We start from the raw sequence: 24,043 nt of genomic DNA on the forward strand, positions 1-24,043 counted from the left end.
GTAGGTTGATTGGCATCTCTGGAAAATTGTCCGTAGTGTATGATTGCGTGAGTGAATGAGAGTGTGTGTGTGCCCTGCGATGGGTTGGCACTCCGTCCAGGGTGTATCCTGCCTTGATGCCCGATGACGCCTGAGATAGGCACAGGCTCCCCGTGACCCGAGGTAGTTCGGATAAGTGGTAGAAGATGAGTGAGTAAGAGAGTAACTAAAACATAAATAAAATAAAGAATAAATTATATTACAAATTTTAATATCAAACACATACAGGGAGGAAATATAATTGTCATTATAACTTAAACTAACTTAAAAAGTACTGCATGCTTACTAAACATGTAATATGAATAATTACACAAGATACACTATTTTATTAGCAAACTAATGATACACAAATAAAAAGGTGAAATTAAAGTGGAAAGTTACAATTTCAAATGTTATTTAACAAAGAAAATATTTGTATTTATTGACATGGTAAATCTTTCTGTACAAGGACTATTTTATCAAGAATGAAAGCATTGTCCAGTGTCAGTGCTTTGCTACAGTTAGTCAGTACATTTTCCACCATTTTCCACTATTGTTTCTCTTTTGTCGAGGTGAGAGAAAATAAAGAAAGGCTAAAAAGGGGACAGCTAGTTAATGTAGATTTTACAACATAAATATGAAGTAACATGGCTTCTGGACGTTGCAGAACATTAAATGTAAATATAAAATAATAATTGATGTGGTAATTAACTGCAGCTGCTAAAAGTAAGCCAGTCCACATGACATCATTTTGTCACTGATTATTTGAATGATGACAATCATTTTTGAAGAATATTCCTTGATTTCTTAATAATGATTATATTGAAAGATTATGAATAATTGGCAAAGTTTTATAATTAGGTTTGTACATTGTCCTATACTACACTATACTATACGATACGATACGATACGATACGATACGATACGATACTGTATCACTTTTGCCATTAAATAATACCATAACTTTTGGCTTAATGTGTAGTCATATAACATATAAAACTCTTCTTGTTTTAAATTCTCACTGAGGGCTAAAACCCCCTAAAGATGAAATCCTAGAACCGCCCCTGCTCTTATGCCTACCGAAAATCACAGAAATTTTACTTTTTACTTTTACTTCAAATACTTAAAATACATTAAATATCAGAAAATGACTTTTGATACTCAAGTACAGTAAATATCAGATACTTTAAGACTTTTACTTGAGTAATATTCTAAAAGGTAACTTTCACTTCTACCAAAGTCTTTTTCTAGTACGATACTTGTACTTTTACTCAAGTATTGCTTTCTAGTACTTTATACAACACTGATGATACTATACTATACTATACTATACTATACTATACTATACTATACTATACTATACTATACTAAACTATACTATACTGTATGATACTATATAATACTGCACTGTATAATACAGTAAAATACTATACTATACTATACTATACTGTATGATACTATATAATACTGCATGTATAATACAGTAAAATACTATACTATACTATACTATACTATACTATACTATACTATACTGTGCTGTGCTGTGCTGTACTGTACTGTATGCTACTATTTAATACTGCACTGTATTGTACAGGAAAATACTATAGTATACTATACTATACTATACTATACTATACTGCATTGTATAATACAGTAAGAAAGTACACTATACTATGCTGTACTGTATGATACTATACTATACTATGCTGTACTGTATGATACTATGCTATACTATGCTGTACTATACTATACTATACTTTACTATACTATACTATACTATACTATGCTGTACTATACTATACTATACTATGCTGTACTGTATGATACTATGCTATACTATACTATACTATACTATACTATACTATGCTGTACTATACTATACTGTACTATGCTGTACTGTATGCTACTATTTAATACTGCACTGTATTGTACAGTAAAATACTATACTGTTCTGTGCTGTTCTATGCATATGAATGAACCATGAAATCAAAAGCTCTCTTGTTAAAGATCACATATCAGGATGTTTCTGTTTTCCCTTACAAATTCACTCTAAGAGGTAAAAAGAACTCTCCAATGGGCCATTGTTTATGTCCAAGTGTCCATGAGACATTTTCACCGTGTGCATTTGAAAGACTGACATTTGTAATATGCCAGGCAATTAACCTAAAGATTCAGAAGGCATTGTTAGTCCAATTCCTGTTTCAAAGGCAGAAATAAACAACTCAAAATGTTAATTAAATGACTCGCCACACTTCCTTATTTAATTTTACTTCATTAGCAGGCCGTGGAGGTGCAGCGGGAGCTTGTGCAACACATTCCATCTAATCGCACCCTGTAATTAGAACTCAAAGAAAGAGATCTGCCTCATTTTGAGAATAATTGAGAAAAAAGTGCAAACTGGAGGGAAAACTTTACATTACAAAATGTATAGTTATTAACTTGACTATGGAGAATATTAACAGCTTGTGAGGTCATGAGATACAGCCCACATAAGGATTTCATCATCAGGTACAATCATTTTAGTTTTGAGTTGCTGCTAGAAATAAAACAGCTCTGTTCCTCATTTGGCTCACAAAAACAGAGACATACCCTTGAGTGCTAATGGAACCAATTTAGCTTAAGTGACTTGCCTTGAGCAAATTACCATGCAGTACTTTTCAGTGACTATGCTATTTGATTTGAAGTTAAAGTGCTAATTGACTGGTTTTAAACATTTTATCCTACACCCCTGTTAACATTTATTTCTATGTTTCGTTTCCATTAATTTATCTCAACTGTTTATATGCTGGGATGTATAGGTGAGTTGTGGAACCCAGAGTCTTTCCGTAAAGTCTTAGTGGGTCATGAGCCAGTTCGGACATTGCTGGCTTTAGACGACTCCGTATGGGCCAGCTGTGGCAACTCCGTCTCAGTCATCGACGTCTCCAGCCTGTCCACTCGGGTAAGGTTTCTGCTTGAAAACTCCCATTTATCAAGCTGTTCTATCATTCCCTTCTAAAAATAGCATACAGAATCGTACGACTCATAACTCAGACATGCTTGGCACTCTGTGATGGACAAATTAGATTGTGTGTGAAGATCAATAAGGCTATAGCCCAGCCATCCATTGCTGTTGTGGTCACACACTCTCATTTGGGGGTTTGTTGTCTGTCACGTATAAACCATAACAGCTGATGAAATAGACTGGACCTTCTCATAATCTTTCTCTAGAGACAAATTAAATACAGAGTTGACTACACTCTAAGGAACTGCTTGTAAGCCTTTTTTTAGGCTCACTCACCAACCAAACACTTTTTGTTCATCATTATTTGATGCTCTTGATATTTTTGGTCCTCCAGTGCTAGAGCATTGAAATCAGCTTGTTAATCTCCACTTAACTTGTTAACCCGGTCTTATTCCACATTGTGTCCGTTCCTCTCTAGGTACATTTTGAGCCATTGCATGTAGCTGATATGTACCTTTGTAGCTATCAACGGTCTTCAGTCTTTCAAAACCACAAAGAGAAAAGCGTGTTGCTTGAATTAGAACTTCAGGTGGACTGAATTATAGTCTTGATTTCTGAAACTCCATCTATGGCCTTCATACAGTGCTGCAGCTAGAATGTTGGTGCCTTTGGTAAGTGTATCCTCTAGAGAAGAGGTATTTGTAAGGAATTTCTCATCTGTCGCTTGGACAGGGTAACCCTCTTTTCATCTGCCGCCTGGGCAGGATAACAAAATTCGGCCTCTCGAACCTCTGCTCGGTTTCTGGTTCCCGGCGAGTACTCGGGGAAGTCTCAATGAACACACTAGTCAAAGTCTTTCAGAGAGAAGTTCCAAAGTTTATTAGGAAAAGCAGGAATATATAGTCGTTCAAGAAGAGGGAGGGTGTAGTGGGTCTGTGTGTTGCTATGTGTGTGTGCATCTGTGTTTAGGTAACCTCTCAGTTACCCCAATAAAGTCAGATCTTATAGGGATGTGAACCTATACTTCCCTTAGTTCCCATGGTTGGTAACATAAGGAATGATTATTGCAGGGCCATCTGTTTTAAGACTAATTAGGGAACAAGAGAATTAAGGGACAAGAGTGTGTTTGTGTGTGTGGGGGCAGAATGAATGCGTATGTGTGTGTGGGGGACAAAGAACAATGTACTCTTTACAGACAGTCTGCAACATTACCAGAAAAGATTGTTTTATGCAATTATCCTCACAGTATTCAACTAAAATTTAAAGATGTCCAGTAAGAGAAAATTTCTTGAAGGAAAGATCCAGAAGATCATAATGTCTAACTAGTTAGTGTGATATATATTTAAGTAGCCTAGTAATTGTATCGACATCTGCAAGCAATCAATACCTGACTGTCAAATCAAATAAATTCAGTACAAGTCAAAAACTTTTTGACAATATTCATTGTCACGTAACATAGAACAACATATGTATGACTGTAGATAAATATAACGTTTTCTCATTAAATAAATAAAAGTAGGGCTACATTTCAAAATAAGAGAAAATAAATAAAATGTGAAAATTGTGTATGTTTAAATAAAGTGCTTAACTTTCCCTTTTATATCTGAGTGAGAACTGAGCTCTAGCTTGGCAGGATGTTAACCCTGGCCTTGAATGGAGTCAGGGCCGCTCTCATACACATGTGGAGGTGCTCATTAGTGACCCTGGAACCATATTTAGTTTTGATTATGTTCATTGTAGTGAAAGCTGCCTCACAGTTGTATGTAGAGCCAAACATGGTCAGGATGTATAGGGCTACTTCCCTCAGAAGTTTCTCTCCCTTTCTCCATCTCACTCGTCTGTTTCTCTCCCCTTCTCCGTCTCACTCGTCTGTTTCTCTCCCTTTCTCCGTCTCACTCGTCTGTTTCTCTCCGTTTCTCCGTCTCACTCGTCTGTTTCTCTCCCTTTCTCCGTCTCACTCGTCTGTTTCTCTCCCTTTCTCCGTCTCACTCGTCTGTTTCTCTCCCTTTCTCCGTCTCACGCGTCTGTTTCTCTCCCTTTCTCCGTCTCACTCGTCTGTTTCTCTCCCTTTCTCCGTCTCACTCGTCTGTTTCTCTCCCTTTCTCTGTCTCACGCATCTGTTTCTCTCCCTTTCTCCGTCTCACTCGTCTGTTTCTCTCCCTTTCTCCGTCTCACGCGTCTGTTTCTCTCCCTTTCTCCGTCTCACTCGTCTGTTTCTCTCCCTTTCTCCGTCTCACTCGTCTGTTTCTCTCCCTTTCTCTGTCTCACGCATCTGTTTCTCTCCCTTTCTCCGTCTCACTCGTCTGTTTCTCTCCGTTTCTCCGTCTCACTCGTCTGTTTCTCTCCCTTTCTCCGTCTCACTCGTCTGTTTCTCTCCCTTTCTCCGTCTCACTCGTCTGTTTCTCTCCCTTTCTCCGTCTCACGCGTCTGTTTCTCTCCCTTTCTCCGTCTCACTCGTCTGTTTCTCTCCCTTTCTCCGTCTCACTCGTCTGTTTCTCTCCCTTTCTCTGTCTCACGCGTCTTTTTCTCTCCCTTTCTCCGTCTCACTCGTCTGTTTCTCTCCCTTTCTCCGTCTCACTCGTCGGTTTCTCTCCCTTTCTCCGTCTCACTCGTCTGTTTCTCTCCCTTTCTCCGTCTCATTCGTCTGTTTCTCTCCCTTTTCAAAATATACATCATTTTGTTTCCTCATGCAGGAATATATGTAAGGAAGCATCCTGATTCATGCACTCTTATGACAAAAGGTTCATCTTAAAGCTCTTTCTTTGGATGGTTGGAGCTCTTTGTAGAAGATGAGAGGTCTGTGAGATGGAGCTACCAGACAAAAAGAATTAAATGAGTATACACTGTCGAATCTTGAAGGGTTTTATATACTGTAGAGCAAACTACAGTTGTTTAGTTTATTACAACAAACTAGTTATTAATAATACAATAATAACTATAATAATTGTGCAAAGGCTTCAGGATTGAAGAACATCTAGAAACAAGGCTTTTTAAGCATTGGTTTCCATTTGTTTTTAAGTGCTGCATAATGTTGTCAGGAAGTACAGGACAAAATATACCATCATTCTAAATGTTTCCTTGTGCCAAAATATATGTAAGGAAGCAACCTGGTTTATGCCCACATTCTTAAGCCAGGCATTCTTTAAAATATTCTTTGGATGATTAGGAACTCTACGTAGAAGATTTAAGAGTTCTCTATGATAGAGGTACCTGACGGAGATAAGCAGAAGAACACAACCAAATGAATATACATTGTAGTATTCTTAAGCGCTTTCTCTGGTCTCCTTATAAATTTCTTTTTAAAGTAGTGTAGTGTCGTAAACTGATGTAGTGACACTTATCGTTTATTAGCAAGAACCCTTTAGGATTTTAAAGAAGCATTTAGGAGTTTAAAGACCCCTTCTGAGCAGCATATTTAGATATTTTGTTGGGTTGTAGAGTAGAAATGGTTCAACTTGAATAATTAACCAGGAAGACAACTGTTCAGAGAGTCTTCTACCCCTTTTCCACCAAAAAGAACCGGGTGCTGGTTCAGAGCTAGTGCTGGTGCTGGTTCAAAGTTGGTTCCACTGGCAAACCTTCTTAGAACCGGTTTGTCTTTCCATCGGTTAAAGAGCCATCACAGAGCCGAGTCTGACGTCACTGTATGCGCAGCAGCAGCAAACACAAACACAACATCAACAATGGCGGATGTTGCTTTACTGTTAATGCTCATGGATTTGCGAACCTACATTGGCATCCAAACGCGGCAAAACATTAAACAGTATTAAACATTAGTATATTTAAGGTACATTATCAAATGTGCTAACGGTAGCCCCGCCCACAGCCCCTGACACAAGCGGTTCTTAAGTCTAGACCAGCAACGTTTTGGTGCTACTTAAGAACCACTTTTCCTGGTTCAGAGCCGGTGCTTTGCCTGTCGAAAAAGAAAGAACTGGTTCTAAATTAGGCTCTGGCTCCGAACCAGCAGTCAAACTGCCTCGGTGTAAAAGGGGCATTATACTTCTCAGTAGCATTTGGTTTAGCCAAATATAGTGAATATAAAACAATCTGGATACATTTATTATCTTTTATTATTTTTATTTTGAGTAAATAAATTGTTTTAAGATCTTGAAGTAGAGTAGATGGATTAAAGCCATTCGCATTTATCCCTTCTGATGCCCCCGGAATGACTACTGTTATAGTACTAGCCACGCGTCTGTGAACACAAAACACAACCCAACATTATATATCTCTATAAGGAACCTCGGGTGGCAGTTTTTACTTATATTCATTTACGAGCCGAGAAAAGAATCAAGCCAAATTTTATTCACAGAGTAGAGAGCAATATGCATGATGAGAGACAGAATGAGAAATTCTCCCGCTGTCAGGGCAATTCAATTAAAAGAGAAAACCCATCAAAGGAAGTCTCCCTCATCTCCCCTGCACTCAAACAAAAGGAGCTGCCTTTGGCAAGGGCGCACATGAACAGGTGCTAATCCCCATCTGATGGTGTATAGAGGAGAGCACAGTGTTGTTCCCCCTCATTGAATTGCCCCTGCTAACTAATCTCCATCACCCTTGCACCGGAGAACTCACAGTGGGAGCTCTTCAGTGATGGACCTTAGGGGCCTGCATGCAGAGGCCCGATAAGGAGAAGTACAGTTCTGTTGTACCTCATTAGGGCAGCACTTGTTAAACGTCTCCTCCTCATTATACAAGAAGGTCTTAAAAGGCTCTTCTTTTCCCGTGGACCTGTCTGGGAAACCAGAACTCTGTGCACCACTTTTTTGCTGCTCATTTTTGATTTCCTTGATAAACCGAACCCTAGAACCTGTCATGTGTCTTATGTTTGAGGTGATGGGGTGGATTATGTGCCGTTAGATCTATTTCAGACCTACGCAGTCAAACCTTTTCTGGACAAATGTAACTGGTCATCCATCAAAGTCAGCCCCTGAGGTACTTGACATTTCTTTTGTTTAAACCAAATACTGTATAGTCATCATAACTTAAGAAGATTTTTTTTCATATGTAAATTTATGATAGTGTTAAAAGCTGATGTCTTTAGTCAGGTAGCTAGTCTCAAGTCCGATGAGCCGCTTTGTGCTCTCGCATGTCCGCAACAGAGGATCCGCTACACAAGCTGAGCCGGTTCTTGTCTACAAAACTACAGCCATTTTATAAATACATTTACCAGTTATGTCACAGCATGGTTTCAAGTACATGGTTTGATCTGCTGCAGTACTTTGCTGAGTCCACATCCAGATCCCAGTTCACCAGTTGACAATACCCGAGACGGATCATCATTTGTTTCTCGGTTCAAAAAGCTTTTTCAGTCTCACTAGACTGACGCACGTTCTGGTGAGAATTTGTGAGAGTTGTTTGAATTCTCTCTTTTCTGCATTCGGCTGCCACAGATGCGTGTTTTCACATTTAACCAGTTAGACTAACAATGAAATACTGTTTAGCTTGTGATTTCTGTATGTGTTGGAAGCGTTGGTGCAACAACTGTATACAGTATTAATAACACAATTCAATTGAATTTACAGGGAACACGGTGGCTTAGTGGTTAGCACGTTCACCTCACACCTCCAGGGTTGGGGGTTCGATTCCTGCCTCCGCCCTGTGTGTGTGGAGTTCGCATGTTCTCCCCGTGCCTCGGGGGTTTCCTCCGGGTACTCCGGTTTTCTCCCCCGGTCCAAAGACATGCATGGTAGGTTGATTGGCATCTCTGGAAAATTGTCCGTAGTGTGTGATTGCGTGAGTGAATGAGAATGTGTGTGGGCGCCGTGCGATGGGTTGGCACTCCGTCCAGGGTGTATCCTGCCTTGATGCCCGATGACGCCTGAGGCACAGGCTCCCCGTGACCCGAGGTAGTTAGGATAAGTGGTAGAAAATGAGTGAGTGAGTGATAGTGAATTATTTGACAAATCCAGTATTATGTACATAGAGATAATTAAAGTAAGAGCACTGCTGATTTCACCTTAATCATTTTTCTTAATTATAGAACCGTTATAATATGAGAGGTTCATTGCTCAGAGGGTTCTATATAGAACATTTTTTTTTTTGAGAAAAGTTTCTGTTGGTAAATTACAGAACCCCAGGGTTCTATCTACAACCCAATTGAACTATTTTTAAAGAGTGTATAAAATGGCCATGACATATTTTGCACAAAAAAAAGTCAATAGCCTATTGTTCTTTCTGTAGCTTGGGTTCCATACCTATATCTGAGCCCATATCGTATCTAAAGCCATAATTAATTCCAGCTACCAACTTTGTACTTTGTGGAAACTTTTTGGTTGTGTAACTTAGCTGTAAACACTGCACTATGGAGAAGACCAGAAGTTAAATGTGTTTAAATTGGAACCAGCATGGCTTGCAGGCTCATTAGGAGTCTTGCAGAGTAGTTTTGCAGAGAGTCTCCAATAAGGCGAAAATGACCAGTGGCACATCTGAGACCGGCCTCATAGGGCTTCAAGCAATAATGTGTTGTAGTGCCACTTATTCCAGGAACGTGGTTCAGGAAAACAAGCCCTCGGTCACTCTACACAGCACCTCATTTATGTGTGTTCGCTCTTCAGACTTAATGCTGCCAAACGCAGACTCGCCTGCTGTCAGTGGAGGATTTTTATACTTCATGTGTACAAACAAATCTTCGCTCTTGGGTTCAGCAGGAGAGAGTAAACAACAGTGGGGGGTGGTGTGTGTGTGTGTGTGTGTGGAAGGAACGGCGGTAGATACATGTCTTTTAAGGCGCTGATGCCATTATGGAGCAGCGTCGTGCTTGCTGTCTTTTCCGGGAAACAAATGAGAAGGTGTGGGAGAGAAGGAGAGAGAGAGAGAGAGCGAGAGAGATTACAGAGTTTTGCTATGCTTCAATGAGCTTTATAAAGTACTATGTCCCAATTATGTCAGTTTGTTGATTCTCATTGGTCTCCAGGCCTCTCTGGCCTACTTATAACACATTAGTGTTTAGTGTAGTGACTAAACTAACTGCTGGCTAAAAGTAAATTAATGGAGGAGGCGATGTTAATGTGATATTTACGCTATAGCCTTTTTTCACCCAGAGATTTTTTTATCCAACCGTCTGTCTTTATTTATTTATTTTTTGTTAACACGTCATATTAAGGTCCAAATACTGTAATATGGGTTAATTAAGCTCTTGTCAGTGTTTGATGAAGCTCAGTTTAGACTCTTGGAAAAGGTTTGTTTATTATGTACTGTATCAGTCATTAAGACCTGTAATTCCACATCATTTGAGAAGGTCTAATAACTGCGATATGTTGTGTTGTGTTTTTTCGGCTGCTTCTTGTTAAGGGTCGCCACAGTGGATCACATGGTCCACATACTGTATTAGATTTGCTGCTGGTTTCCCTTCCAGATGCAACCCTCTAATTTTATCTGGGCTTGCGACTGGCACTGAGAGTTAGCTCATCAGTGGCTGGGCTAGCTTCCTGCCTGGGAACCGAACCCTAGCCACGGCAATAAGAGAGCGCGAGATCCCATCTCTGGATCATCAGGAGGCGTCTAATAACTGCATTATAATTCACATCTAAACTAAATTCACATCTTGTTGGTATTAATTATGTTTCAAGCTTGAGGTTCTACGTGTATGTACAGCATTAAGTGATGATTTAAATTGTCACCTTTTCTTTTTCTTTGAACGTTATTTTGAACTTTTAGCAGAACGGATTTATGGCAAGTAATTATGGAAATGCGACAACATCAATGCTGGTAAAATGTCCTAGCAGGGATTAGCTTCTCTTTTTGTTTCAGTGATCAAAAGATGGCTGTAGCAGGTTTCATTATTTTGGCAGATACATCAGATGAATTCCTGTTAACCAAAGTTCTAAAGCTGATTATTTTGGAATTTGTCAAACGACACAAATTGTATGAAAAAAAAAGCAAAGATGGAGCTGATTTTTGGAGCTGCAGCCAATCAGTGATATCCTAAACACACAATGTCCAAGCAAAATACAGATGAAACAACATATTTAGAAATAAAATTATATATTTTATATAATCATAAAAGAGCTCTTAAGGTCAAAAAGAAGTAAGAAGGACTTTTAAGAGGCTTAAGAGTTTCTTTATCAGAGGAGAAAATGGACTAAAGGTGAAGAGGGAAAAGAAATGTATTGTGCACAATATTTAATAATCATAGTGAGTTAATAATCTTACGACTCCCACTTTCAAAGTGCTCATTAAAGAAGGGGGCAAGTAACATAAAAGGACACGCGAGTCGACCGGACAGTTTATTAATTCCGCTGCACTCACGCGTCACAGGCAACTACTGTATATGTTACAACAGAAACAATTCACGAACACACACTTTTAACAAACAAACACACAGAACAACCAGGAAGAGAAAATACAAATTAAACCAAAAAGACACAGCTTATCAGCAACGGCTGGACATCAAGACACACACGGAGCTAAGTTAACTACAGCAGGTCGTCAGCATAAAGTCTGACGGCAAGAGGTTCCCCTCAAGTGTGCGCCACGCTCACAGAGCTAAAGACAGTGGCAGTAGCGGCCTGGCGACTGGAGCTCCGATGGGAACAGCACAAAATCGGCACACGCCCTTCGCACGTCTACAATGTCATTTGTCATTTAAATGTTTACATTTATATTTACATTACAGTTATTACATTTGTAACATACAGATGTTAGAACATCTGTAATATGATCGCTCACGAACGTAATCCTTACACGACATAGTCTCAAATATCTTAACATAGAGACAAAGTGAAGGTTTATACAGTAATAAACCAGATTTTAAAAGCACTCATATATATTTTTTATTGGACAACCAATCACAGTCTTCAAAAGAATGTGTCATACCTATTAACAGGGTTTAGCCCCGCCTCCTCTCTAAGATAAAAGTTGTTGTATTTTCCTTGTTTAGAGTTGATCTGAGATCCCGAATAACTTTTAAGATAAGATTCCCAGTTAGAAATGTTTCAGCTAAATTTAGGAGCTCTCTGAGATCATTCTCACAATCTTGATGAATACGGGATACCCTGACCTCGATCGTTATTTTTTTCTCAGAGGTTTGAAGTCCACCAGGATCCGACGGTGAGCGTCGCTCACATGGTACGAGCCGGAGGAGGGGTGTGGATGGCGTTTTCTGAAGGTTCCTGCATTCGCTTGTTCCACACAGAAACTCTGGAACATCTCCAAGAGATCAACATCTCCACACGCTCCTTGTTCCACAGTTCAAGTGAGTAGATTACGCAGATATAATAACCATATCCATAATAATAATAATAATAATAATAAGTTAAAAGAATCTTCCTGCTGTGCAAATAGAAAATGAAGGCAAAAACAAACCCATACTGAGTGTTAGAGGCTACTGCTGTTCAGCCTCAGACTTGATTTTTTATTTATTTCTTTCTCTGTTTATTTTATTACACTCTTAAAAATGTAAGAGACGACTGGATGCTATCTAATCATCTATCTCGGAGCTCATATCCTATGACCCTTAGAGCTTTTACTACATTATAAATGTTCTAAAATTAGGCTTTTTTTTTTTTAAGCATCAAAACAAAGTAATTATATATTAAAAAAAAAAAACAGTATGAATTATATATAAGTTTTATAGCTTGGTAAGAAATAAAGTTCTCACTGGTGTACCGTTAACGGTAAAAGAGTGGCCAGTACAAAGTTGAATATTTTCCAATAACAGCATGTTCCTGAAATCTTTTATTCCTCGCATGCTACATCAATCTGCATAGAATCCGCAAAGCGTAAATTCTTCCATCCGCCTCACATTCAAGTCCCTGTGAATGATTCGTTACTATAGAAATGACAGCGTGTTTGAAGGAATGCATTAGTATAAACCTGTGATTTGCTTTGCAACCAGGGACCTACAGGGACGATATAATATAAAATTAATCAACGCCTTACTTTCTGATCAATCTTCTCTGACCCTTCTTCACAGCCGGAGGATCTTTTCTCTGCAGACAAAGCCTTTTCTTAGGGAGTAAGGTAGAAAATCTGAGCCGAGTACATCGTACAAGCGTTTACTTTTAAGCAAAGCCAAAAATGGCTGTAATCGTATAACAGCTTAGCAATTGTCAGCGATTTATTCAGAACATCTCAGATGAAAGTGTTCCGTCTGACGGTGCGATCTCTCCGCTATCTTCTCCCTCAGATGAGGCCCGACCTTTTAATCTCAGACTGAGAGTCCGTTTTATTCAAAAAGGCCCGGAAATATCTGCTCGTACTCCTTCGCTCCTGTGTGTTGATGATGGACAGTTTGGAAGTGTATAAGATTCTCAAAGTGTGCTCTGGTGTGAGAGGAATAAACTTCAGGATGTGCTGTTACAGCATTTGTCAGACATCTTTATCCAGAGCAACATGGATTTTATGCAACCGAGTAATTGAGGATTAAGGGCCTTGCTCAAGGGCCCAGAAGTGGCAGCTCGGTGGTTCTCGGGTTCGAACTCGCAACCTTCCGAGCTGTAATTCCAAGACTGAGCTACCACATCCCACATAAGCCATCTATCACATCTACTACATCTCAAATAATCAACTTCAAGTCGACAGCAGTAAGTTCTCGTCATATGAGGTCTCACTACACCTTTTAATTCATTTGCTGATTATTTTCCCTGTTTTTCTTTTCCCCAATTTATTTTATAGTTTCATTTGTTTTGTTCAGATAAGCAACAAATTAGGACCGATAAACAATCATTTTCTTAATGTAGTGAACATTATTTTTTATCACCGGTGAGGAAAGTAGCTGATTAAATAGCTCACAGGATGTCGGGACTAGGAGAGTTGCTTCTACGTACGTATCAACGTAGACCTAATCTTATTATAGTCTGTTGCTGACCAGCTGTTGAAGAAATGTTTGGATGTTCGGTGAAATTTTCCCTCAGAGAACCGTACTTTGAGGGAGTATGTACTTTGGAAAAATAAATAAATAAATTCCTGTTGAAAAAGCACTCAGATGTGTTTGCAAGCAGACGGAAAAATATTAAATGGGACTTCAGCTATTCAGAAAACCATGCGAATGCTTTCATGCTGAGCGTCATCCTGGTCCAAAAAGCCATGGTTGTCCATTCTGCTTTCTAAATAGTATAAAGGTAAATAGCTGTTTTTTTTTTGTTTTGTTTTTGTCAGAAGAAAAAAATAACTCAAGATACATATTTGACTGCTCTTCAATACGCAATAGAGAAGCGAGTCCATCCAGTTTCGACAGAAACATTTAGCTTCTCTTAATTTGTTCTACTACAGCAAATGATCAGAAGCATTTATTTATTTATTTTACATTTTTTTTCAATTTCTTGCTTTGTAATGTTTGGTATATGTGACATCTGGATCGAGGTTTTCTGGAAAATAGAAAACGTAATGGTTTTTTTTTTCTCCAAAGCCTTTGATCATATAGCACTAGGATTCATAAATATTGTTTTATAAAATATTGTTCTATTCTTAAATATAGTTATATAAAACATAATCAAACCAATGAAAGGAAATGACGTATGTGATGTGAAACTTTATTGTATATTTTCCTTTCTTTGCGTTGGGATGAAGGATATATTACTGCTCATGAGTCACAGTTGTGATGAATAAAAAGGAAAAACAATCAAGCTAAAATCTTTGTTCTTGTTCTGTCTATTATAATGCTAAATAGCTCATTTTTAGCTTTTATGTGCATGATTAATATTTTTGTTTGATTAATATTCTCCAGGGGGGTCATGGTGGCTTAGAGGTTAGCACGTTCGCCTCACACCTCCAGGGTTGGGGGTTCGATTCCCGCCTCCGCCTTGTGTGTGTGGAGTTTGCATGTTCTCCTCGGGGGTTTCCTCCGGGTACTCCGGTTTCCTCCCCCGGTCCAAAGACATGCATGGTAGGTTGATTGGCATCTCTGGAAAATTGTCCATAGTGTGTGATTGCGTGAGTGAATGAGAGTGTGTGTGTGTGCCCTGTCATGGGTTGGCACTCCGTCCAGGGTGTATCCTGCCTTGATGCCCGATGACGCCTGAGATAGCCTGACCCAACGTCTGACCCAAGGTAGTTCGGATAAGCGTTAGAAAATGAGTGAGTGAGTGAATAATATTCTCCAGGTTCATGTGGAAAAAAAAGAAACAATCTTTTTTTTTTTTTTTTTGGACATAAATGGTTAAAGCATATCAGGTGAATTTTCCTTTATTTATTTACTCTTCTTCATGGGAAATATAAGTCGCGATACGATATAAATATATGTTAACGTTTTTGGCTGTGTAAGAGCTTCTTAGTCGCACAAAATAAAACAAAAAGAAGGTATAAAATACGTTATACAGTGAAATCCTACAAAGCCTCAATGTATTTTGGAAAGATTTAAATTTAACTCCGTCATCCGTTTTAATGCTGTACAGCTAAAGTCAATTAGTTTTATAAGTTCATTATTAAGATTTTTCTTTAAACGAAAAAAAAACGTGTACAATAGTTTAAAAAAAAAAAAGGAGAGAGTCTTATTATCTTACTCATATGAAAATAAATTGAGCTCCATTCAACTGGCAATTAATTGGGCAGAACTTAAGACCTTTAAATGGTAGCGAAGTGGTTTTCTGTTTAGAATTGAAAAGTTTCTTTGACTCAACTTAATACTTGTATTTTTCTATTTTTTTAAAGGCAAAATAGAAAAAAAAAGTCAGTCAGACTTCGGCGGAAGGTCGAGTCGTAGATCTCGTAGATCTCGTAGAGGTCATTAAAGGTCAATGCTGTCAGCTTGATTTGCATTTAGTGTTAATTATTTATCTGGACTAACTACTACAGTACATTCAGGTGTAGAGAAAGGCTGGATCTCACTGCCTCTACAAATAGGAGTCTTAAAGTCATTATCCATGCACGGAATCTTCATTAAACAAGTTATCAAGAAGACTACATTCTGATTTTGACAGGGTTTTCATCCCCTGGTTCTATTGTACAATAGCTATGAACAGAGATTCGGTCCTCCGCATGAAAGCGGGTTCAGTTGTTTGGATTCTGCTGCCTGAGTCTCGGAGGATCGTCAATGAATAAGTAGCTATCTTAAGACTCCATAACGCATTGATGGAGCCATGGGGTTAGTGGCAGGAAGTAGTAAAAAGGAAAAGACATGAAGGAAGTGTGGAAGGGAGGAAGGCACAATACCAGAGACAAAGCTTTCCATTCCCAAGGTTGCTATGGAAACACTCTTGTCTTTACTCCAGCAGCCCTGGCACATTGGTAATATGCCAGTTTTGCCCCTTGCATGTTTGTGTGTGTGTGTGTGTGTGTGTGTGTGTGTGTGTCTTCTTTCCTTTGCACCATGCCCAATTTTTCCTTTTGTTAATTCATCCTTTCTTTATGCCTTGTATTCATCTTTAATTCATTTTATTTCTCCTAGATGGCACAAACAAGCTTCCTCGCTGTGTTTTCTGTTTTCTGATATATAAAATATTTACCGGCCCACCCGGTGTGTGTTTTTTTACACTTCACTTTCAGTGGTAGAAGCTTGTTTGAACATTGATTACGTAAGTGGAGCTGAAGAGACTCGCGGTTTCAGAGTAGTCATAACGTCCGTGTGCCGCATCGTCACTTTTGTACGACGTGTGTCCCGATGCACACGACCCATATCTGACCCAAATCATATTATATTTATATACATGCTTTAACACAAAAATAGACCTTGTAGGTTTAAATTATAACGTTCTATTCAAAATCGTAGACGACTCCTACACTGTTGTTGTGAAGATTAGCAAAAGTTTGTAATAACAGTTAGCATCACGCAGGTGAAAATATTCACTAGAAATCAGCCAATAAAGATCAGATTTGACAATTAAACATTATATTTAGTGAAATCCAGCTAATCATGTAAGTTAGCATAGACCAGACCAAATCTTAAACCGACTTTATTGAGCACTTTGTTTGAACAGGAAGTGAGTTTATCCCGCAGAATTACCAACATACATTCGTAGAAAAGTACGAATTTTGTCGTTTCTACTGGAGTTATTGAGCCCTTTTATGTCTCTGGCTTATGACTACAAGGCACTGAAGCTTGATCCCAGTGTATCCTTACTATATCTTAGGTCGAGAAATTGTTTTTAATTTTAATTTTGTACTAATTTATATTAATATACTGTATTAATATATATTATATTAATACAGTTACCAAAATGAGAAGGTTTCGCTTGATTCGGTGTGAAAAAGTTTTGCTTTATTCTGAAAATATATTATTGAATAAAGTATGTATGGTTTAATGCGTAAGATGTTTAACAGGTCACTTTTATTGTACTTTGAGATTTGATGTTGTTCAGTAGTGCAATGTAATGCACCAGGATGTTGGAATCAGAGCCAAAGTTGGGATAATTGGAGAAAGATTTTCACTGTGTTGATGTATACGTGACAAAAATAAAGGCTTTTTCTATTCTAATTCAAATTTTATTTGTCACATATTCAATCATGTAGTGAAACGCTTTGTCCTGAATATCCAATATTAGTGAAAAGAACAACAAGATAAACCGCTATTCTAGCTCTAGTTTGAATTTCCCCACAGGTCAAGCCAAGTGATTTCACCTGGACTGCACCAACTACCATTCGGTATTCATGTGTTTGAGCCCTGTGATGAGGATGATGATGATGATGATGATGATGAAGATGATGATCACTTCAGAATTAACAGGAGATTTGTAAATGAACATTTAAATATGAGTCAAATGTCCAGATCTCAGACGTTTTGGATTTAAAACCTTAATTCAGCTTCCCATGTAGTCCATTTTAAATAAAACGAAATCTGAATTGGTTGAGAATGGAAAAAAAAAAAAGTGACACCTCACCTAGGCTCAGTAACTCTCTTTTTAGACATTCTAACACTGTTTATTTTTACTTGCCGGTTACGTCTAATTTTAGGCAGTGGAAACATGTTTTGTGGCTTGTCAAAAGCAATGATAATCACATGGACTGTGAGAAGGAGAAAAAACAAGGGAGTAAATCAGACTTTGGCAACTAGCCAGAGTGAATAACTATCAGCAGGTCTTCTGCCGCAGCCATTTCCTGTCAAGATTCTGCAGAAAAAAAAAAGAATAAAAAAATAAAAAAGGAATGCTATAACATGGCAAGAAAAAAAAAAATGCCAGAACTTTTGGATCAAAGATTCTGCTAGATTTAATAAGACACTTGGAGAAGACGAAACTAGTGTCGGTCAAAATGTCTTCTTTTCTTACTTGTGCTGAAATATGCCAAGCCACGAATAAAGAAACGATCATAGTCGACCAGCGCTAGTGCTAAAATGAACTTCTGTTGTTTCTTCTGTCTCATGGGGTGTTGAGGCTGGGGAGCATCTTAATTCTCTTTGAATATGTGAGCCAGGAGATGAAAAAGACTCATGTGGTTATTACAGATCAATGGCCTTCAAGTTCCACAAGTCCTCGCTAGTCTAGGATGGTTGATGAATTAATTATTAGCACAACATCTGCAATGGTTTCCAGAGATTCTACCCAAGTGGGACTTTAAATAGCTTCACGCCGTGTATCGAGCATATCGTCCTCTAAGGGATATAATAGCTGTTTTCTTTCAGTAAAATAAATCATGGACTTACAGTAGCAAGCCTTTTTTATTGCGGTATTTACATTTACGCCACTTGGCAAACTCGGTTTCCAGAGCGACGTACAAAAGTGCTTTGAAGTCTCTATGAATGAATTCATCAATACCGATTCTCTAGGTCACAGATGTAAGGATATCATGGGTCTAAAACCCTGTAAGGAGGAAATATAGAAGATTTTTTTTAAACAAACAGAAGAAAAAAAAATGCTAGTTTAAAATAGGGACAACCAAGTGCTAGGCTTTCAAATCGAGACCTCGCATGTGCAGGAAGTTCGTCGTCAATTCTACTTGATATCATCGATGCCTACTTTTCATGACGTGGTCAGAGTGCACAGAGTTTAAATAAAACACTCTTGCGCCTTTTATTATAGGAAAATAATCAACAATTAGGTGGTGTGGTACAGGCCAGTGCCAGTTTGAAACAGAGATACTGATACCACCCCAAAATAAAGTCTTCTGTCCTGAAATCTTTCAAGTGGCAGAAAACATGATCAGTGATACAAAGCACTAATGGAGACCCCGTCCGTAAACTTTACACGAACGTCTACTATAGAATACCATCACCGTGTACGTTATTCGATAATAACCAATAATATTGAAATTATTGTAAATGAACATTTTTTAAATCTGTAACTTAGACCATTTAGACCAGAGGTATTCAACTAAAATTGAAAGAGGTCCAGTAAGAGAACATTTCTTGAAGCAAAGGTCCAGAAGATCATAATTTCTAGAGCGCCATTTATTCTTTATTCTTTCTTTCTCCGTCTCACTCGTCTGTTTCGCTCCCTTTCTCCGTCTCACTCGTCTGTTTCTCTCCCTTTGTTTTCTACATGTATCATTATCTTTCTTTCATGTGTAACTTTACTCTAACTTTTTTCTAACTTTAGGATTTGTGTCCCTTGGGTCAGGGTATTTCTAACTTTTTCTTTACTAACTTTTCTCTCTCATCTGTCTTGTACTGTTGAGTCGCAGTGTTTACTTCAGTAATGCACAGACTTGATTGGCTGAGTGGTATCACGTGGGATGGCTTAACTCGCATGCAATTGGTCTGTGCGTTTCCACTACCTTTACCGTAAATATTGCAAAAGCTGTGCTAGATAAAATAGAAGCGCTTCGTCAAGTTTTAAATCATAACCTTTTGTTTTGGCCGTGGGTCCGGACCCGGACCGCGGTCCGCCTGTTAGTGACCTATGATTTAGAGCATCTACCACACAATCCCACGAATAAGCTGTTTATATTATATAGCATAGGTTTAATATTTAAGTAACTGTTCAAAAATATGCGCTTCCATTTATTTATCCTCCCACATATCTGAGTACTGAGTGAAAGTATGGAGCTGAGAGAAACATTTCCATCCTCTTTAAAGCACCAATGCTGACTACCTTGGATATAGTGTCTGTTTAAAAACATAAAAATCACCTTTTTGTTCTCGATCCTTTTTTTTTTTTAACTCGAGAGAAAAAAGTAACTCTTCGCAAAAGACTGAAAACATCCTGCTGTGGTGTGAACCCACAATGCTGTCTTGCACACGATGAAGCCGTCAGCTTTTTCTTTCATCAGCTGCATTTCATTTATTTTTTCTTTTCAGGTCAGAAGAATGTGAAGGTCACCAGTCTGTTGATTTGCCAGGGCTTCTTGTGGGTGGGAACAGCTCAGGGCATCATCATAACACTGCCTGTACCCAAGCTGGAAGGCATCCCTAAAATAACAGGTATGTAGGCGGCCCTTGTTTGTGCAGAAGCTATTTTAGGGACGTTTTCTGTACTTGGAGTTGTGAGAATTGGTGGGTTTCTTATCCACATGTCTTGAGAATTTTGAGAATGAATATAGTAGTATGGTAAAAATAGAAAGGCTTGAAAATACACTTTCCCTGCACATTGGGGATGATGGTGTTAATTAACAACTGAGGACAGATGGGCATTAGACGGTCTGGATGGCATGATACAATACTCAAAGCATCCAGAGGTAGAGAAAAAAATATATAGGATTATTCATAGAACACACAAAACATTGAACAATAGGAAATAGTCTAAAATACAAGCCAACAATGTTCAGTTAGCTATCTAAGTGTTTAGGAAACAGGTAAGGTAAGGTGTTTATGGTAAGACTTTCTGCTTACCACACCAACGGGTCTATGTCCCAAATCACATTCTACTGTACTAAATCTTTCGTGAACAAATAACTACTATTGTAACCCGTGTAAGTACTGTCAGGACTTGTTTGTATGGTAGTTACAAAGCTGTGGTTTTAGCTTAGCCTCAGTTTGATCCTGAGCTTGTGTCACTGTCAGTGTGGAGTTTCACACTGTTCTTTCACACTCTTCTGCCTGGCTCTGCATGAGGTTTCTCCTGGTTCTCTAGTTTCCTTCCACCTCACACCAAAGCATGCTGGTACTGTAGGTTGATTGGCTGTGCTAAATTGCCTCTACATGTGAACGAGTGTGTGAATGTGTGAACAATAGACTGACATCCTGTTCAGGTTGTGTTCATGCATTGCACCAAGTTTTTCCAGGATAGGTTTTATTTCTGCATTTACCAGAACCAGAATGAAGCAGTTTAGATGTGTGTATACAGTATTTCTAGTACTGGTTTAGTTACTGTATGTAAGCATGTTGCTAACCTTAAATGGCTGACAGACCCACCTTAAATTAATGATTTTTTTTTTGCTAACGTTATGAATATGTTCTGCAGGCAAAGCGATGACCTCTTTAAACGCTCACTGTGGTCCTGTGGACTTTCTGGTGGCAATCAGGAGCACTTTATCCCCAGATCTGCTGAAGCGAGATTCAGTTGTGGAAGCCCCCGACTCGGCCTGTGGAGGGGAGGAGAGAACTGACTCCTCCTCCCAGGAGTCTGTGCAGCAATGTAGGGGCTCCTCAATCGCGGAAGGCCGTGGAAACCGGAGGAGTGTCCTTCTTCAATACCGCGTTCGTTCCACCATTGGTTTACCAGGACAACCACTGAATGCTCGATGTGACGAGTCCTCAAATTCATCGTTAGAGTCTTTAGAACACAGCCTCGAGGACGGCTCTATATATGAACTCGATGACGATCCGGACATGTGGGTCAGGGGACGCCCTTGCGAGAAGGACGGCCACAGGAGGGACAGGGTCATGTCTGCAGCCATCATCTCGGGAGGGAAAGGATTTAGAAGACTTAGGGAGGGTGCATCGGATGGTAGGGCAGAATCGTCTGAGTGTTCCCTTATGGTTTGGCAACTACCACTTACCGTATAAAATGTGATGCCCAGGTTTCTTCAGGATGCTAAGATTGTGTGAGTTGTACAAATCTTGGCTTTCCAAGAAATAATCTGTTTTAGTTTCTTTTGTGTTGAGGAACTGTCTTGGCTTTGGTTTTTATGGTTTAGATTCCATGGCAAAGTGAACTGCAATCACAGCTTTGAAAAGAAAGAAAAAAAGAAAGAAAAGAAAGAAAGAAAGAAAGAGAAAGGGAAGGAAGAAAGAAAGAAAGAAAGAAACTGAACTCAATTACTCCAATTGAATTGCTTTTAGTTACGACGGTAGTACAAAAATTTAGTGATATTCACCCCTGCATTAATGTGGGTAGGAATTCAGAAACATCGATTGTGTGTTGAACAATCAATGCAGTAAAAAAAAGAAAAAGCGATGCTTTCAGCCCCTGATTTATAGCCATCGCAAGAGTAAGGCTTAGTACTGAGATTTCAGTGTAGCATGTCTGCAACACAGTGATGGAAAAAAACACAATGCAAGTCAGGGTTTAATTCTTTAACTAAAATAAAAAGTTATTGTTGCTCCGCAAGGGGGCACGGTGGCTTAGTGGTTAGCACGTTGGCCTCACACCTCCAGGGTCGGGGGTTCGATTCCCGATACACCTTGTGTGTGTGGAGTTTGCATGTTCTCCCCGTGCCTCGGGGGTTTCCTCCGGGTACTCCGGTTTCCTCCCCCGGTCCAAAGACATGCATGGTAGGTTGATTGGCATCTCTGGAAAATTGTCCGTAGTGTGTGATTGCGTGAGTGAATGAGAGTGTGTGTGCGCCCTGTGATGGGTTGGCACTCCGTCCAGGGTGTATCCTGCCTTGATGCCCGATGACGCCTGAGATAGGCACAGGCTCCCCGTGACCCGAGGTAGTTCGGATAAGCGGTAGAAGATGAATGAATGAATGAATGTTGCTCCACACGGTACATTTTACAGTTGTGATTGCATTTTCGGATCGAACGGAATCCTTTCCATTGCTATTTTTTTAAAGCTCAGTATATAAATATCAGTTTATCTCGTTTGATTGTTCCAAATACACCAATTGTCTTGCAGCTCCTTTTTTTTAACAGTATTAATAGCTCATGGTCTATGTGAAGAAAGTGTCTGAGAGAAGGATACAGAGTTCACCTTTATAGAAAAACCTGCACATCATGAAACACGAAACACTTAAACGTTTTAAAATCCCACACAGATGTACCAGCGATTTATCCGAATAAATGTGAGTTCAAGTAGAATCATAACATCTACACATCATCGCAGTGGCTTTGAGAGTATTTTGAGACCATGATACATGCTATATTTCACTATGTACCGCTTGTGTAGCTTCTCCTCTCGAGAGGGAACATCATCCCAAACTCAGACAAGGTCAAGATGAGGCCTGAAGACACAGGATGCTTTTTTGAGTACCGTGTCAAATTAAAAGCATAAAGTCTTCACAGGTCAATACCACTACTGTAGTAGGGAGTGCAGTACTCTGTGATGCAGTGTGTATACGCTCAACATTTCGACAGCTTCTCCTCTCTACAGGGAACCTCAGATCATCCTTTTAGTGTCTGTGAATGCATTTGGCTTCAGTTTCATCATGGGTCAGTGCTGCTCAAATGCACAATATTTCCTTAAGGCACATAGTCAGGTCATCCCTGGTGGATCATTTTCTTTGGAATTTGCCATGCTAGAGCATCACTGAAGGGTCTATTTTATTTCACAGCGTTTGATGAAATCCTATCAGCAAAAAGGGCAGCAGGCAAATTGAAAGGAGTTTCCATGTCTCTTCTGTATGGAGGCTTTCAGAGATTTCTCAGACCCTCATTGCTAGGAACGTGAAGTCCCTTTTTTTTTCCTGCGAGTTCTTAGTTCTTCTGTCAGGTCAGCAATAAAGACATAAAGACCCTTAAGTGGAATTCAAATATGTCATACGTACTGTACTGTGGAGGAAAGTTAAACTGTAATAAAAAAAAATAAAATAATCCTTTTCAATAGACTTCAAGAAAATCTGCATGAAGATCATTGGAGTCAATTGAATTTTCTACTTGTGTTACTCCTTGCACATCTAATTTGCTTCAAAAAAAATAAAATAAAATAAAGGAGGGATTTCTTCTTATTGTATTTACCCCACACATATCAACAATGTTTTAATCAGTTTAGGAAAGTGAAATAGAATCTTATAGCACAGCTTTATTGAATATTCAGCTCGGATTGGTGTTGATTAATTTGCTATAACATCTGTACATTATCCAGAGCGACTTACATTTTTATCTCATTTTATACATCTAAGGAGTTGGGGGTTAAGGGCCTTGCTCAAGGGCCCAGCTGTGGCACC

At 39.0% G+C, this 24,043-nt stretch overlaps 1 protein-coding gene across 1 annotated transcript in view; it reads left to right on the forward strand.

Annotated features, from left to right (window-relative positions):
- Positions 1–22,137, forward strand: part of arhgef10la (Rho guanine nucleotide exchange factor (GEF) 10-like a) — a 159,487-nt gene extending 137,350 nt beyond the window's left edge. Inside the window, exons 24-27 of the mRNA XM_060858048.1 lie at positions 2,817–2,959; positions 11,990–12,161; positions 20,076–20,198; positions 21,178–22,137. Coding sequence (XP_060714031.1) covers positions 2,817–2,959; positions 11,990–12,161; positions 20,076–20,198; positions 21,178–21,722 — 983 coding nt within the window. The 3' untranslated portion in view covers positions 21,723–22,137. The remainder of the gene's footprint in view (positions 1–2,816; positions 2,960–11,989; positions 12,162–20,075; positions 20,199–21,177) is intronic.
- The last annotated feature ends 1,906 nt before the right edge of the window (positions 22,138–24,043 follow it).

Source organism: Tachysurus vachellii, chromosome 22 (genome assembly GCF_030014155.1).
Source record: "Tachysurus vachellii isolate PV-2020 chromosome 22, HZAU_Pvac_v1, whole genome shotgun sequence".
NCBI classification, from domain to species: Eukaryota; Metazoa; Chordata; class Actinopteri; order Siluriformes; family Bagridae; genus Tachysurus; species Tachysurus vachellii.